General features: G+C 33.8%; 1 protein-coding gene across 1 annotated transcript in view; it reads left to right on the top strand.

The window, feature by feature from the left end:
- The window catches only part of LOC121407184 (nibrin-like), a 36,502-nt gene continuing 17,259 nt past the window's right edge, over nt 1-19,243 (top strand). Inside the window, exons 1-6 of the mRNA XM_041598138.1 lie at nt 1-114; nt 12,601-12,651; nt 13,954-14,036; nt 14,846-14,997; nt 16,717-16,876; nt 18,477-18,580. Coding sequence (XP_041454072.1) covers nt 87-114; nt 12,601-12,651; nt 13,954-14,036; nt 14,846-14,997; nt 16,717-16,876; nt 18,477-18,580 — 578 coding nt within the window. The 5' untranslated portion in view covers nt 1-86. The remainder of the gene's footprint in view (nt 115-12,600; nt 12,652-13,953; nt 14,037-14,845; nt 14,998-16,716; nt 16,877-18,476; nt 18,581-19,243) is intronic.

The following is a 19,243-nucleotide window of genomic DNA, read 5'->3' as shown; positions in this document are numbered from 1 at the left end:
CAGCGCAATGCGATATGCATGCATGCATAATATGGACCGGGAATTTTGTATTTGTTTGAGAAGAAAGAAGCAAATCACCGGTTGCAATGTGGTCAGTTGAAAGCGTTGGAAAAGGTACATTAAGATTGATTTTATTCTTTGAGGTTGTATATTTTTCTTGATTTTCGATGGTGAATTGGAAAGGCTGACTTTGATTAATCTGACTGCGAACTTGCCTGGGCTGGGGAATCTTGGATGTCATTCGATTGTGTATGATGGCGCTTACGGTCCCACGTGTAGACTTTCATGAGTAGATTTTGCCTAGTTCTAGATCAAATAGACTAGGGCCTAGTTTAATTTAGTAGATCGTAAATCAACTTCCAATTAAGAGAGAAGGGCATACTCGTGATATAGGCCCCGCTCGAGAAAAAAGTTGTAATCGATCATACCTCAATATCTAGGTTGCTAACTTCAGCTCACTATATGTACTCGTGATATAGGCCCCGCTGCTGTGTTGAATGGCTTAGAATGCCCGTTCGCGGGGCCTGTTTCACGAGTATAGTACTATAACCGTTATATAGGCCCCGCACTACGGCACTTCAGTCACTCCAACACAAGAGCGGGGCCTATATCACGAGTATATATTAAGCTTGCATTCTAAGATAGTCGCGAAACAGGCCCCGTCCAATGCGCTTGTCCCAGCATTCGCACGTGTGTGGGGCTCGGATGACGGCTATATTAGTATACTCGTTATCGAGGCGCTAGGCCCCTTACACTGTTATATCATGGAAAATAACGTGGTCATGGGGCTTGTTTCCCCGCGGCCGGTGAGAATTATCATGGGCGGCACTGTAGGGTGCCGGGGGGGGGGGGCTTGGCAACAATTTATGTTCTAAATAAACAAGGAGAGAGGACATTAGTTTACTTCTTCAGAAATTTATTTGTCGATTTATTCATGTATTAATATAGTTATTGACTTTATTTACCAATCGATTGTATTTATTAATTAATGTATTTATGTTTTTTCTTTTGGTCGCATTTCATAAGCTGGGTATGCAAAAAGGGTGGCGTATGAACAATTTTCCGCACGGTGCCATGGATAAATTGTTGCTACATCACAGCATCTTGACCAAATTTATTGAGTAATATCTCATTTTGAAGCTAGAACTATAGGCTAAATATATTACTATGAATTAAATCAATACAATATCAGGAACAAAAACTATAGCACATTAAGTTTAAAGTAACAGGGGTGGCGGAGCCGGTGGATGCGGAGCCGGTGGATGTGGTAAATGATAAAATATTAATTAAACCTAATTAACAACTTACTATAATATGTAATATGACTGTTATCCTCATATTTTTGGGCGTTTTAAAGCAGGGAACAACTAAATGTCATAAAAATTTGACAATTTTGAAAATATGCAGCAATGGAATACATGTGTATGTCAGCTCGGATCTGCAACCTAATCAATTAGTAAACCGGAGAGATTTGGTTAATTATCTAATTTGTAATCTTAATTTTTAGTACAAATGTTGTGTATCATTGCAATAAACATTTCTACCCATGATATTGTCACTTTGCCAAGCATATAAATACAGTGACAGGTATTTTGGGGGCAAAAATGTGAAATTAAGTACTGTTAATTAATTAGTATAATTAATATGCATACAATTATAGATAATTATTTTATTTTTGGTACAGATTTAATTATTGATGTTTAAAGATTATAACTGCAAAATACAAGGGTGATCCAATGTTGCATTAACTATTGACACCATTTTATATGCAGCAGGTCCAATTTGAGAAAAACACATTTCAAAATTCACATTTACATTGACGTCTATGTAATAATTAGCTGTTAATTAGTCATTTTAAGGAAAAATAAAGGTATTCGAGACTTAAAACTTTTTCATTATTTAGAGAATGGTAATAGCTATAACATATCAAAAAATAAAATTTTTGACCATTTTCACCCTGTTCGCGAAATTGGACCACCTTATGACATGCGACCTTTTATGATATAAAGAGTCAGAAGTATCACTCGTTTTAAATTAGTTTTATGTGCGGAAGTTCATTTATTTCAATCTATTGTAATTGATTAGTTAATGTATTTATGTTGATTAATAAATGTATATTTATTCATTAATCATTTCATTTATTTGTTTTCATTTTTTTTTCTTTTGTGATGTAGAGTCAGAGGTATCATTCGTTTTTTAATTATTTTTATGTGTGAAATTTCATTTATTTATTCATCAATCTATTTTAATAATTAATGTATTTTTAATTTATTAATTAATCCAGGTTAATCATTTGATTTATTCATTTTCAGTTTTGTTTTCTTTTGTGATATAGAGAGTCAGAGGTATTATATTCGTTTTTAATTTTTTTTATGTGTGGAAGTTCATTTAATCTATGTTAATTAGTTATTGTATTTATAATTATTCATTAATCATTTGATGTAGAGAGTCAGAGGTATTCGTTTTTGATTATTTTTATTTGTGAAATTTCATTCAATTCATTTTAACTGATTAATTATTGTATTTATATTTATCTATTAATCATTTGATTTATTTGTTTTCATTTTTTCTTTTGTGATATAGAGAGTCAGAGGCATCATTCGTCTTTAATTATTTTTATATGTGGAAGTTCATTATCATTCCCCTTGTTTTTGGAAAAAAATTGGAGCCCCCCCAGCATTTCATTGTAATTATTTTTTGTGGGGAGGGAGGTGTCATCGATGATCAAATTATATAGTTCTTGTATAATTTCCTCCGAATCTTTCACTTGACGTAATGCTGCGAAAGAATCCATTTATTCATTCATGTATCATATATCTATTTATAATCACCTGGATGTAAGTAGTCAATATATATAATGTATATATTCAAAATTCAATATTGTAGCATTCATCTGGCTTCCTGTTTATTATCAATTTCTTACAATATTTTTTTCTTTCCTTTCATAAATGATCCCCCCGCTTCCCCACTTTTCATCCATTCAGAAAAGAAAACGAATAGGCATATTTATTCGGGAAAGATTTAATAATTTTCTTTTGGTCAATTTCATTATTGCTTGAGGATACAGCTGTATCTACACTATATAATCAACTTAATCTGAGACTTATCCCCCCCCCCCCGCCCCAACAATTGGGGATAGGCCTATCATTATTTATATTATCTATTTTACGTATAAAGTAGGTCCTACTTTCAAAGTACAATTTCTGTTTTTACCTAAATATCCATTTATTAATCTTTTGTCTTTTAAAAAGCTTACAATACCGTTCGTTGATATGCCAGTATGATATGAAAGTATTTATAGCTTTATAAATAGAGTAGAATTAACTGAGCATAATGCCGAAAATTTCATCAAAATCAGATAACAAATAGAGTTATTGAATTTTAAAGTTTAGCAATATTTTGTGAAAACAGTCGCCATGAATATTCATTAGGTGGGCTGATGATGTCACATCGCCACTTGTTCTTTTGTATTTTATTATGTGAAATTAGGTTCATTCAATTTTTTCCCTCCAAGAACTAGAAAATTGGAATGTCAATTGATTTAGTGCATTAGATATTCATAGATGCAATTTATTTCATAATAAGGGAGACATATTATTCACACAAGTATGAAATAATTAAAAAAAACATGATTTTATGTAGTAAGATAAGAAAACGGAAAGTGGGGATGTGACATCATCAACCCACCTAGTGAATATTCATGACGACTGTTTTCGTAAAATATTGCTAAACTTTAAAATTCAATAACTTTATTATTTGTTATCCGATTTTGATGAAATTTTCGGCATTTTGCTCAGTGGATTCTACTCTATGTATTGAGATATAAATATTTTCAGCCCGGACCATCCCTTTAATACTGATTAAGCCACTTGAAGATTGTTTGTAACTGTATTTGATTGTATGGTTTTAATGATAATGGATTTTTGTTTGCTGGAAATAACGGCATTCCGCATCAACAAATAAAAAAAAATTTGATCGATCGTCATTTCATTAATAATTCACTATCCAAATATTGCATTTTTTTCTTCGCCTACACGGTATTCATTTACTTACTAATACCCTCGCCCCCCCCCCCCCCGATTTCCTTTTCTGTGATTTTTCATTTTAAGGAATTTAATGTGTCCCCCAGATCCGAGATTTCGGGGCGGGGGGGTGCAAATTTGAGAAGAAAGTTGGTGGTGCATAGGTCTGTCTGCATGATTGAATGCGTCGTACACAGGTACGGGTCCAGTAATTTTAAAGGGGCGGGGATACAGGCTGGTTGGACACATTGCCATTCATGAAATCCATGGTCGGCCACTCAAAGAGGAAGAGGTACAATTTTTTTTTTGGGGGGGTGATATGGTAGTTTATGTACATTTTACTTTAATTTTTACCTACAAGGTAGGCCTACCATACGGCCGAAATAAACGAGAACGCTAACTGCGAACATTTTGTGTATTATAATCCATGTATTAAGCGCTATGACTAGAGCACACTAAGCTCTCTTTAACCCTAAACAACAAACATTTATTTAATATTTAATTACTAAACTAAAAAAGGGAAAAGGACTTTACAGTGACGCATTAACAGGATATGAAAGAGGCGCGAGCTGATTTTTTTTCACACTTGAAAATAGGATGCGAATGCTATCGAAGTTCGAGTTGAATTTTGTTCATATATATCGACACGAAAAGAGTATGTTTTTAAGCACTGCTGACAAGTAGGAGTGAGAGGGGGGCATCTTGTTCAACACTTAACTTTTCTTGTAGAATTTGATCCATTGCAAAACAAACTCATCATCATCATCATCAACATCATCATCATATCACCATCACCCTCAGCTATTTGAAAGAATATGCCCATTCTGCTTTATCAATGTTATAAATGTATTAATTCAATTAGTATAAGTTTGGGATTGTCATTTTTTTTCAAGCAATCTGCTTATGATGACAATCCTTCTCCTGCAAATTGTGAACATCATATAGTTAATCATTTTTGTCTGGAATTATCTTTTTAGTAATCTTTATTTACAATTTATGCCAAAAATGCTAACATATTATGTTTATTATGTTGTGAAAAATGTATTATACAAATGTTATGGATGCAGAAGAAAACAATAAATCAAATCAATCAAATCAAAAATAGTGTATTTTGAATGATTTCCGTATTGGCGTTTTCCTTGAACCGTTGTCTTCTTTGAATAGATTGGAGCATAAAATTATAGGTCTATAATTATTTTTTTATTTGGGAGCAATATTTTTTTTACCAAAATCCCCATCATCTTGGAGTATAATATTTTTTTTCTTTTTTTGCCACTTAATAAAAAAACCCACAGCACCCCCTACTTAAAAATCGTTCCCAGTGCCCTGCTTAATCGTTTATCGAACATTTGGCGGGGATATTTTTTGTTCATTTCTCTATATTTGAGATTTACATAATTCTTGGTTTGATAATCAGATCATGCTTTATTTTTCGTTTATATAATTGTATTTCTTGAAGACGAAATGATATGACTGTTGTGTTTCAGTGACATTTGTTACCTTGTCAGTTTCGTCCGTTTAATAGTTTCTGGAGGGTAAGAAATTAACTTTATTTTTAGCATTATATTTACGATATATATCCAAAATGATATTGCTTGCATCATGTTGGATTCATCTGCAAATATCATTATTTGACATTGATTTACATGTACATAGTTTCATACTAACATAGTATCCTGTTTCCAGGCGACATCCAACAATTCTATAGGCGCTGTTTGTCATGCAGTTGCATCATACATATTCAATGAGGTCACAAATCGTGGCATGTTCTGATAATGTTTTTAATAATTATATAAATGCACAAATTCAGAATGAGAAATTAGATAAAGCACAAAAGTATTTCTAATTTCATTTTTCTGTTTTTTTTTATATACAAAAGCCACATCACAACACGTTTTTCTCGTTATGATTTCGTTTTTGTGTTTTCAAAAACCAAACTAAGTGGCTGATTTCCGTTTTCGCTTCTTCATGATTGGAACGGAACAGAAAACAAATCAATCAATTAGTACCTTGATTGTGCAGGTTACTGGGCAAGTGAAAGTGACAATTACAATTGATCTTAGCAAGACATCCATTACATAAATGGGTAGAATACAATTTCATATAATAAACACTAATTAAAGTATGATAATTTATTAGAGGATATCGAAGTTCTTAACCAAAATGCGAGACAATAAAACAAATATTTTCCTCAAACATTTAGTTTAAGAATATTTTTTTTCTATGTTTCTGTTTTATCATCAACTTTGCGTCAGGGTAAAATGCCCCCTTATCGTGTCACTTAATAGACAACATTTTTTCCCCAAAACACTGCAAACATGAACGAATAAATGAATACATGTATATGAATAAGTAAGTGAAACAATACGAAGGAGAATGTGAAATAAGTAATGCATTAGCCCCCCCCCTCTCTCTACAGTTTCACGTATTGGCTTTAGTAAGATAACAGAATATATTTTGTTATATATTTCTAATACTATACGGAATACAGAGAGATCAAATCCATAAGCAAAAAAGAGAAATTAACGATAATGGTTGGTCTAACATCAAATAAAACAAAAAGTTTAATACAAACAAATACATCAACATTTAAAGGACAAGTCCACCCCAACAGAAAAATTGTTTTGAATAAAAAGAGGAAAATCGAACGATCATAACGCTGAAAATTTCACCAAAATCGGAAGTAAATTAAGAGAGTTATAACATTTTGAAGTTTAGTTTAATTTAAAATAATAGAAGTATATGCACATCCAGGTCGGTATGCAAATGAGGAAACTGATGACGCAACCCACTCACTATTTCTTAAGTATTGTATTGTATGAAATATTATATTTTCCAATTTCTTCTTATTGTCAAGGAAACAATTCCCTCCTGAACATATGGTTCCTTCACGTTGGCCCGTATTGTATAATATGTGAAAATGAAATATTGCATAATTCAAAAAAAAAGAAAAGAAATAGCGAGGGACATCAACTGTATCATTTGCATGCAAATGAGTTGTGCATAATATATATCACTAATAAGCGAAACTTTAAAATATCACAACTTGAAATATCCAGCGTTATACTAGCTTGATATTTCTCTATTTATTCAAATCAACATTTCTCTGGGGGTTAACTTGACCTTCAAACAAAATATAAATTCCTGTTATGTAACGAAAAATAAGGTTAGGGCCTACTATAACACCTTCAACTACGACTAATTCAAAAAAGGTAAACGATTATTTTTAATTCAGATTATATATTTATGCTTTTAAACTGTCAAAGTCATTCATGCTTGAATGATCGAGGAATCCTCTGAGAATACCAGGTGAAAGAGAAGATAGGCAGCTTTACAATGATTGCCGTCATCATTTTGTATAGCCATTATAACTAACCGAATGAATAAATATAAATGAAAATAAATTAAATGTATGACCCTGTATCACCAAAAGAACTCAGATGAAAAAGATGAAAAATAATAAATAAATAGATAATAAATAAATAAATGAATGAATGAATTAATCAATTAATTATTTTCCAAAAATACAAAGAATTAAAAACGAATAATACCTCTGACACTCTATATCACAAAAGAAGAAAAATATTGAAAAGAAATATATTAAATGATTAATGAATAAAATGATATAAATACATTAATTAATCAATTAAAATAGATTGACAAATAAATTAAATGAACTTCCACACATCAAAAGAATTAAAAACGAATGATAACTCTTACTCTCTATATCACAAAAGAAAAAAACTGAGAACAAATAAATTAAATGATTAATGAATAAACACAATAATCAATTATAATAGATTTATAAATGAATGAAATTTTACACATAAAAATAATTAAAAACAAATGAAGATTCTGACTTCACTAAAGAAAAAAAAACTGAAAAGAAATAAATTAAATGATTAACCTGGATTAATTAATAAATATAAAATTCATTAATTAATCAATTAAAATAGATTGATGAATAAATAAATGAAATTTCACACATAAAAATAATTAAAAACGAATGATACCTCTGACTCTACATCACAAAAGAAAAAAAAACAGATGATTAATGAATATACATTTATTAATCAATAGAAATACATTAACTAATCAATTACTAGTACAATAGATTGAAATAAATGAACTTCCGCACATAAAAATAATTTAGAACGAATGATACTTCTGACACTCTATATCACAAAAGAAAAAAAAAACATAACACTGAAAACAAATGAATTCAATGTTTAATTAATACATTAATTAATAAAAACAATCGATTGATAAATAAATGAACAAGTTAATAACTATATTAATACGAATAAATCGACAAATAAATTTCTGAAGAAGTAAACTAATGTCCTCTCTCCTTGTTTATTTGGAAAATAAATTGGAGACCCCCCCGCCCCCTCCTACAGCGCCGCCCATGATATTCTCTCCTTGTTTATTTAGAACATAAATTGTTGCCAAGCCCCCCCCCCCCCCCCCCGGCACCCTACAGTGCCGCCCATGATAATTCTCACCGGCCGCGGGGAAACAAGCCCCATGACCACGTTATTTTCCATGATATAACAGTGTAAGGGGCCTCGATAACGAGTATACTAATATAGCCGTCATCCGAGCCCCACACACGTGCGAATGCTGGGACAAGCGCATTGGACGGGGCCTGTTTCGCGACTATCTTAGAATGCAAGCTTAATATATACTCGTGATATAGGCCCCGCTCTTGTGTTGGAGTGACTGAAGTGCCGTAGTGCGGGGCCTATATAACGGTTATAGTACTATACTCGTGAAACAGGCCCCGCGAACGGGCATTCTAAGCCATTCAACACAGCAGCGGGGCCTACATCACGAGTATATATAGTGAGCTGAAGTTAGCAACCTAGATATTGAGGTAGTATAATCGATTACAAGTGTTTCTCGAGCGGGGCCTATATCACGATTTTGCCGAGAGAAGGAAATATGTTTCTTTTTGAAAAGAGTTCCACCCCCACCAAAAATAACAAAATATTGCTGATACTTCCGAAGACTGACATGACTGAAGTACACTACTGGTACTCACTTGTTCACTGCTACCACCCTACCTGTGGGGAATCTACAGGTAGGTTTATGGTATGCCAATGTTGAACAGAGCATTCACTTTAAAAAATCATTAAAATATCACTTTTGTGACCAAAATTACTAATTTCCATACAGTTGCAATTTATTTTTCATTAGTAACTTGGGAATAATTTTTGTATTCACCGGAGCACTCAAAACTTGAATTTTGGGCATATTTTTGTGTACGCCCTCTATTGGTGGAAAGTAATATGGCAAGAAAATTTTCATTTTTTGATCTCTATTTTAATTAAGAAAAAAATGTTTTAATTAATCAAATTTAAATAAGAGCCAAGTTGTATGAGTAATAGGTGTAATGGAAACTGTCAGTGTAAAAAAATCAGGCATTTCCTTATTTTGCCACACATGCAGATATAACTGAGAACAAGGTTATATTATAACCTTGTTCATTGAATGAGTGCTGGTACTGGTCATGCTGTTATAACTATAAGTTCCGGTTCATTCACGTCTTCACATATTTTTCTATCATTTTTTTACTGTCTGCTTAGCTTACCTCACTCACACAACATGCGAGGTTAGTATACTAACCTAACCTCACACAACGCATGCGATTTCACAGTGGATTTTGATGTTTTCATTCATCACACGAATGTGAGGGAATGAAACATGCCAAAAATTTCAACATATCATATACTGATCATGCTGATATAGATCTACGTAAATTACATCAACAACTTGCTTAATTTCATAAATTTATTTGTCAGAATTATTGTTTAATACCTACCTCAAAATTTCGGCCAAGATCACTCTGTCCTTCCAAGGTACTGCGGAGGAAATCACGCAAATAATTGAAACGCGAATTTCCTATCGAACAGTCTCGATTTAAGTCGTCGGCGCATAATATAAGAAATTGTACAAAAAAATCAACAGGTTGCATTTCAGGTATATACGGTACTTATAGGTAAAGTACGCCATCTTTTGACAGATGATGATGAAAGTGGATTGAACAAGCAAGAAAATAATGCTGAGTGCCTAGAATCATAGAATGCAGAGCTCTAGCAATACAAGCTGCAGAACGAGAACTGTTAAACGGTACAAACCAGCTTACGAAATAATATTGCGCACCCTATTTAGGCAAAAATTGATATCCGCGCTGATCAAGAGGCATCTACGTGAAGATCACGAAAATTTTTTTTTATTTTACACTTGTTCACTGCTACCACCCTGCCTGTGGGGAATCTACAGGTAGGACTATGGTATGCCAATGTTGTACAGAGGACACACTTTAAAAAATCATTAAAATATCACTTTTGTGACCAAAATTACTAATTTTCATACAGTTGTAATTTATTTTTCATTAGTAACTTGGGAATAATTTTTGTATTCACCAGAGCTACCACCCTGCCTGTGGGGAATCTACAGGTAGGACTATGGTATGCCAATGTTGTACAGAGGACACACTTTAAAAAGTCATTAAAATATCACTTTTGTGACCAAAATTACTAATTTTCATACAGTTGTAATTTATTTTTCATTAGTAACTTGGGAATAATTTTTGTATTCACCAGAGCGCTCAAAAACTTGAATTTGGGGCATATTTTTGTGTACGCCCTCTATTGGTGGAAAGTAATATGGCATGAAAATTTTCATTTTTTGATCTCTATTTTTCATTAAGAAAAAAATGATTTCAAGAATCAAATTTAAATAAGAGCCAAGTTGTATGAATAATAGGTGTAATGAAAACTGTCAGTGTAAAAAAAATAAGCATTTGCCCCAAAGAAAAAGAGAAAATAAGCCAAACATTGCCACCCTTATTTTGCCACACATGGAGATATAACTGAGAACAAGGTTATATTATAACCTTGTTCATTGAATGAGTGTTATTTTATTACAAAAAACAGCAAAGAGAAGTCAACAAACGATCCATATGGTTCGGTAAGTGTCATAGCACAATTAGAAATCTTAGCTAAAATGTAATGTCATAGTTATTTTAGTAAAAAGGGTGTGAAAGATTTGCGTGCACCAGGTGCATATGAATCTTTCGCACGCGAGATGATTTGAAACCATGGGTGCCTTGGCTTAGGCTTAGTTGGGACTCAAACTCTCCTCGTTTATGTGCAGTCAAGACCTCTTCCCGCTATGCTAGCAAGAAGCACTGATACCGGAAGGGGTATTTTAACGATTATTAGCCGATAGTTTGACTAGCCTAGACTCACAGACCCTTTACTGACTAAATAAACTGATGTCTAACTGTTATGGACAATTACACGCACTAGATCCTGCTCGAAATTTGACGAAATAAAGCCATATTTTGGTATTTAATGTATTTCCATTCCCCCATCATATATGTTCTGTATTAGGTCTAGATGTATTATTCTGAACCTTATCCATATTTTTATTTCAATTTTAGTGGGGGGTGCATATGGAACTCTCACCTTCTTGTTCTTATAGTTTATAACTAAGATAACTTTAGGGAAATAAAGATAATCAGATATTAGATGGCAATTTCTTGAAATGATGCGAAATGTGAAATTTCACTTCAACTTTAATTTAAATTCAAGTTTTCAAGACAAGTTCAGCCTTCAGCTTTGGGTTCATTCTTCAGGTTCAGTCTTTTTCATTCAGCAACACATTTTGGAAAGGTTTTTTTTTTCTCTCCATACCATCAAAGTGTTCAAATGGTCTTTTAATAAAATATTTGTTTATTATCACCAACTGTCATTTGAATGACATTTCACATTTGAGAGGCCTGAGTTATAAATTTAGAGGGATGAGAGAAGGTAATTATACTCGTGCTCACCAGCTCAGGCAATTATGCCTGAGCTGGTGAGCACGAGTGGCGTTGTAATGTAATGCAGGACTCGCTGACACGGGACTAGCCAGGAGGCTCCTAGAAATCATTCACTAGCGTGTGCTTACTCTCAATGGAGCAAGGGATTGTGCCCCATTCATGTGTGTATTAAAATGCGGTTAACGTTGCAATTTTTGCCCCCGAGTTTTCTGTTTCCCTGTAAAAGATTTCTAGCCTGGCAAATCATGTAGAGTCTAAATGGGCTAGAACTTTATTTCTAACAGGATATTGATTTCATTTTTAAGCAAATATTCATTAAAAAGAACAAATATATTTTGAGAAGATGGGAGAAAACTTGCCGATGTTTGCGTAGCCATCTTGCTTTCTTTGTGTCTCGTAGCTTAGCTACTAACAAAGAAAGCAAGACGGCTACTTGAACATCGGCAAGTTTTTTCCCCGTCAAAATGAAATCCATATTCTATAAATGACGGAGATGAAGTTGGAGCCCATTTACATGATTTAGCGCTAGACCTCTAGATCTTTTACAGAGAATTAGAAATCTCGGGGGCGGAAATTGCAACGTTGATCACGGTATACGCACATGAATGGGGCACGATTCCTGATTTTCACTCTCTAGGAGCCTCCTGGCTACACGGGACCAATAAAACAATACATTGATTGTTCTTCACCATGGCATGGGCATGGAAACCTTAAAATGTTACTTGAAGTAATATTTTATTTTTTCAGAGTGCAGTTACAACTTTATAGTTGGAGAGGACTACATGGTTGGCCGTAAAGGTAGGAAGATTCATTGTATGGACAGATGGAAATATTCTCTACTATGCTCTACTCAATGCTATTCAATTCTACTATATTCTAGTAGTCAAATTTTAATTGATTGTCACCCTAATGCATATGAAATCTTGCCTTTTCTGATGGCATTACCCAAAATGATGTAGTCTCATCTATTTTCATTTGAAATGGGGGAAGTAAAACCTAAAACTATGGTTATGCATATATAAGGTTACATAAGGTTCAGTTCTGGACGCAGGATCTTCTGTTCCTCTATGTCCAGCTCCTGGTGATAAACAGAATCAGTTATTGATAATGAATTGTTTCATCTTGACTTCACATGCTATTTTATTTTACTGTACTTTATTTGTGACTTTGATTGAATGTACTTAATATATTTCAAATACACGAATTGCGAGTTGCATCATTTATATATAATAAAAACTTGTCACCCCTCATTCTTAAAGGGGAAGTTCACCCTGACAAAAAGTTTATTGTAAAAATAGCAGAAAAAATCATAAAAAATATTGCCAAAGGTTTGAGAAAAATTAGTCATATAATTAAAAAGTTATTAGAATTTCAATTATTTGATTTGTGACGTCATATGCGAGCAGCATTCATACATAGCGAATGGTAAAAAATCAAAGAAATGTCATTTTCTCAGAAAATTGAAAATGGTTTTCACTGTACCTTTTGTTTATCAGTAGACAAATCATTTCACACCCGATCATGAATATTAAATAAAATTAAGTCATCAGGAACCATACAAAATTTGAAATTCATGCATTTTATATTACATAACACATGGGGCAGCTGCTCGTTTATGACGTCACAAATCCAAAACTTTGAACTCTAATAACTTTCTTACTTTTTAACTGATTTTCCTCAAACCTTCACCAATATTTTTTACTAATTTTTCTGCTATTTTTACAATAAAGTTTTTTTCAGGGTGAACTTCCCCTTTAATGATGACATAAAAATAACAAATGATGACCAATCCACACCACACTAGACATGCCAATGATTCCTCTTCTATATTATCAGACTTTATGTGTTTTCCTATGGTATTTCTTTAAAAATACTGATTTCCTCGCCAAAATACTGATTTTCAGCTTTAAAAATACTGAAATGTTCTTGTTAGGGTTGCAGCTCTGATATAAATAAATTAAATGAAATCGTCTACGATAACATGTCAGCTGCTCTTCTGTTTAAATTGAATTCTTCGATGTAAAGAATCAATAAACTTTGGAATCGCACTACTTATCCACTCATTGTTTTGTTTCTTTTGTTTTTCTCTGTGCCATGCAGATTGTCCCATTTTGATAGCGGGTGACCAGTCCATCAGTCGTAAGCATGCGTCTTTCAGAGTCAAACATCCCGAGAGTAATCTTGTAAGTATTACATACATGGGGTAAGCTTGGTCTTCTGATTCATAACATTTGTGACCAGCCTTCCCAAAACCAATTTCTGTGTAAACAGCCAAAGCAATGAATTCATCTTAAAGAGGAAAAAAAGAATATGAAATTAGCTTTCATTGAGATTGCAAATCATGCACATGGACATGCAAAATACAAATTGATTTCATTTATGACATTTTTATAAAGTTATTCAAATTGATATCGTAATTGACAAAAGTTATTTGTAATTATGATTCAAAAATGTAATTGAAAGCTATTGTAATTGAATATTTCCTCAATGATCAATGTGATTGAATTGAATTCATTTATTTTCCATTAAAAACATGGAAAATCAAGAATATACAAACATTACAAAGTATAGAAATGAGACATTGCACAAATCACGTATCGTACTTTAAAATAAATGCAAAATACTTCATTTTATATATATAAATAAAATTTGATGCCCATGGAAGCAGTATGCTTGTAAGGTTGGGTCACCCAGAAAATATATGACTCAGTAAATGATAGAATACATAATATACAGTTATATGGAATACTAAATGGATAAAACTTCTAGCAACGATAATGATGTATTAAATATATCAATCATAATTGTGATTGAAGAAAGTAGTCTAGTCCAACCCTACCTGCAGGTACTTAAAATCATTTTTGTCATAATTGATATCTTTTCATATTATTTGATGTTTCATTGCATGCATATTATGTAAACTAAACCAATCAGACAACTTTTTATACAAGATGTTTTTACTTTTTTTGTATGTTATTCCTTCCATTTTCAGAATCGGCCGAATTCTCCCTCGACCCTGATTTTGAAAGAGACTTCAAAGTTTGGCACAACCTGCAATGGAGTCAAACTGGAATCGGGAAGTGATAAAAGCCTTAACAATGGAGATGTCATTTCATTTGGGTCATTGAATTCAAATAAATGGAGGTATGATATAGCAGAACTATTGTCCTTAAATGAAATGAACGTCAAAGATCAGTTAGGGTCAATGAACTTTGCCCATGTTGGGGGACTTTGTTGAATTGCCATTATATCTTTGAAAGTTTATGGGTTTACATGTAGTAAATGAAACTTGGATATAAGAGCAATCAAGTTTCACCAAAAATCCTGTGCAAGTTTCACGTCACATGACAAAGGTCATTTAGGGTCGATAAATTAAGTATTTATTGGGAGGTATGATATAAGAGAACCATGGTCCTTCAATGAAGTGAATGTCATTTTCACCAAACTTCGTAGTTGCTACAATAAAGAACACTGCAAATGACGATGAAGATCCATCTGCTTATTCTCTATCTCTTATTTTCTATATGATTAGAAGTTCATCAACTTGAGAGTTGGGTAGAATGAAAAAAATTAGGCACCAATAAGCTTAAATAGACAAAACTATATTCATGGGTATTGTTTTGTATTGTTTTGTATTGTATTAATGTTAACACTGTAAAAGTGTTATCCAAAATCACTGGTGATGATCTTAACCAGGGTTAAGTTTTTGAAATGTCATCATAACTTAGAAAGTATATGTTCCCACTTCATGAAAGTTATTCATAAGGGTAGTCAAGTTTTACTGAATTTACTACCTGAGTTTCAGGTCACATGACCAAGGTCAAAGGTCACATGACCAAGATCAGACGTCATTTAGGATTAATGAACTTAGACCATGTTGGGGGCATCAACATCAAAATCTTAATCAAGGTTAAGTTTTTGAAATGTCATAACCTGGAAAGTTTATGGATCTAGTTTATGAAACTTAGACATAAGGGTTATTGTATATCACTGAACATCTTGCCTGAGTTTCAAGTCACCAAGATTGGAGGTCATGTGGGGTCAAGAACTTTGGCCATGTTGGGATATTTCTTGATATGCCATCATAACTTGAGAGTTTATGGATCTAGTTCATGAAACCTGGACAAAAGTGCAATAAGTATCATCAAACTTTCTGTGTGAGTCTCAGGCTACATGAGCAAGGTCAAAGATCAGATGAACTTTGCCCATGTTGGGGGAATTTGTTGAATTGCCATTATATCTTTGAAAGTTTATGGGTTTACATGTAGTAAATGAAACTTGGATATAAGAGCAATCAAGTTTCACCAAACATCCTGTGCAAGTTTCATGTCACATGACAAAGGTCAAAGGTCATTTAAGGTCAATAAATGTAGTATTTCATTGTCATGAATTGTGTTTTTTTTAAAATAAACTATTCAATAGTTGTTTATCAAAGTCATCACGGCTGCTTTATTGAATCGCGTAATGCAGGCGAGACTGCCAGAGGCACTCCAATTGTTTTAAGAAAGTACTGCCCTCATAAAACAAATAGTGCCACCCACCCCCCCCCCAAAAAAAAACCCTGTATGGTTCACTTTATTTAATATCCATGTTACTATCAATTTGTAGGGCTAGAGGAAGGTACATCAAAGTGATAGAAGCCTTACAAATGTGGAGCAATGCACTGGTCATTTAATGCACCTTCATTGTAGCAGATCTGCTGCAATGCATAAAACATGCCAATCAGGATGCGCAACTTCACTGTTAACATCCGTGTGAGCCCTGTCAACAAACAATTTTGTTCTATTCATGTTTATAATGTTCAAAATAATGCATGACTGAGGGAAATGTTAACATATATTTTTTCCCTTCTTGTATGTCTAGGGTTTGTTTTAACCCTGTTGTGGTAGCCGCCTCTGCCCTGCCAGGAAACGAGAAGCGAACCCTGAAGCAGATTGTTCATAGGATTGGTGGTCATGTGGTTTCTGAATGGTGTCCACAATGTACCCATCTAGTCATGTCAGAGCTGAATGTTACTATCAAGGTAAGTAGACAGTGAAATTGTTTGCTCTGGGAACAATTTCTCTGTGCCTTATTTCATGTAAGATACGGTTAGGTATGCAATAGGGTTTTATATTTGGTTTAGCATTATGAATTGTCACCGGAGTAAATATCACACCATATACTATCTGAGAGGTCTGATCTATGATCATAAGCAATCAAGAAGTCCGTCTTCGAATTGGCGCAGGTAGGACATATCAACGCTGCTCTCTGATTGGCTGAATGGTGGATTTGCCTGCCTATTCCTTTCAATTCATTCAACAAGGATTTAGTGGTGTGTCAAACCCTTGTGATCGCCCTTCCAATGTTGCATCAGAATACCGTACAGCTCACTAGCAGGCGAGAGATGTGACAGGAGCACAATTTCTTGAGAAGGTTCTTACTTACTGCCCATTATACCGGGTGGGCACATAGGGCAGCAACAAAAGTCCTCCACTCCACTCTGTCCGAAGCCAGGCGCCGTAGTGTCCCCCAGGTGCAGGTCAGGTCCATCATTTCTCTCTCTACGGTCCTTCTCCAGGTGTTCTTGGTTCTCCCCTTCTTCCCCTTCCCTTCTGGAGTCCAATGGAGTGCCGTTTTGGTAATGCTATCATCCTCTTTTCTTAGCACATGGCCAATCCAGCTCCAGCGTCTTCTTTGTATAATGCCTTTCATGCATCCCAATTGGCATCTATCATACAGTTCTTCGTTTGATGTTATATTCGGCCAAAAAATGAGAAGGTTCACTTGGCTCTAAATTGTCAGTTCTGACAATGTCATTGAATTCTGTAAAGTGGCCATTATTTAAGTGACAAGTAAATGGGAGGGGGGATTCACTGAAGTCTTTAAAGTGGCAGATATGTGACAATTTGATGGGGGGGGGTAGGCATATTTTGTGTCACGCTGACTAAGGTTCCATCTATGATAAGTACAATTATTTATTGCCCAATCTTTCAATTTTTTTTAAATGAAAAATCAATCAAGCAGCTTTAATATCATATGGAAAAAAAACTAGCAATGTAGCCGAGGCCTGAAGCGTGTAATGTCATTCGAGCCAGTATGTCTGCTGTATGTCTGGGAGAAGAAATTGAGGAAAATTGGTACTGATGGAGGAACCAGAATTTACTCAAAACATAAAACCAAGGTGTTAAACTCATGAAAACCTTGAGTCTTTTGACAATCCTGAGTGATGTTGAATCCGTATTGTCAGGATTTTTATCACGCATCAATGACAGATTACGATGAACAAGTCAATAAGTATTATTCTCTAAGACTCCATTTCTCCTTGATTTGCCACTGTAACGCCCCTTTAATTATGACTGACAGAAAATCACTAGTCTTATGACAGTTACTATGGTAACTTGCAGAGAATCCATTCCAACAAGTTTCATGATATAGTGCCCTGGAGATTTTTCACGAAAGCTGTCAGCACTGGAAAGTTTTCATTCTCTGTACGTTACCATAGCAGGCAGATTCCCGTGCTTCTCAGGGCCAGTCAATGTCTATGTATTTTAATTTTTTCTCCACCATTGTCTTTTTCTTTATGTTCAATGTCTTACTCTTTCTACTTCGTCCCATCTAATACTAGTACCTTATCCTTGCAGGTAATAAGTGCTCTTGTGGCATGCCGACCTATCGTTACTCCAGACTTCTTCAAGCATACTTTGGAATCTGTCATCGAAAAATCTTCCCTGCCTACTCCAGGAACGTAAGTTAACCTTCACCCCATTTTTACATAAACACCTGAACACATGTTTTAAAAAAATCTGCTCGACTAAAAAAAAAAAAATCAGACCAAGTTTCCACTTGGGGATGGGTCTGGTCAGTTTCGCTTCAAATCTTGGCTGCAATAGGCCTGATTAACCCAAAATATTAAAGAAACAATATGTATTTTCATCAACAAATTGTTTAATTATGCAAATTAGATGCATACAGTTCTTATTTATTATCATTATCATTTAATTTATATTTGGTGTTTTACTACTAAATTTTTTATTAAACACTCTTCAGGTGATTATAGTGTAGGAAAGGAAAAAATTTGTTAAACATGACTTCATTCATTTGGGATGGATTGTTATGTGCATTTCTTATTTATTTTTAATTATTGACTGAATTTGTTTCTGAATTCATTTTGGTTGATCTTAAGTCAGAAAATATGATTCAAATGGCTGATAATAAGAAATGAGCAGTGTTTTCGTTAGAAATGTATGAAAATCTAGTGTTTTCCATTCGTTTGTACCCACAAATTTCTTAAAACCTATAAGGGTTTTAGCGAACATGTGATTTTGTAACTTATTGTTTCCCTCAAGACCTCTGAGATTTGAAAGTTAATACTCTTCTTAAGAGTGTGACAACAAAAGGTGGTTGCATG

Source organism: Lytechinus variegatus, chromosome 2 (genome assembly GCF_018143015.1).
Source record: "Lytechinus variegatus isolate NC3 chromosome 2, Lvar_3.0, whole genome shotgun sequence".
Lineage (NCBI taxonomy): Eukaryota > Metazoa > Echinodermata > Echinoidea > Temnopleuroida > Toxopneustidae > Lytechinus > Lytechinus variegatus.
This window is presented reverse-complemented; position numbering and strand designations above follow the sequence as displayed.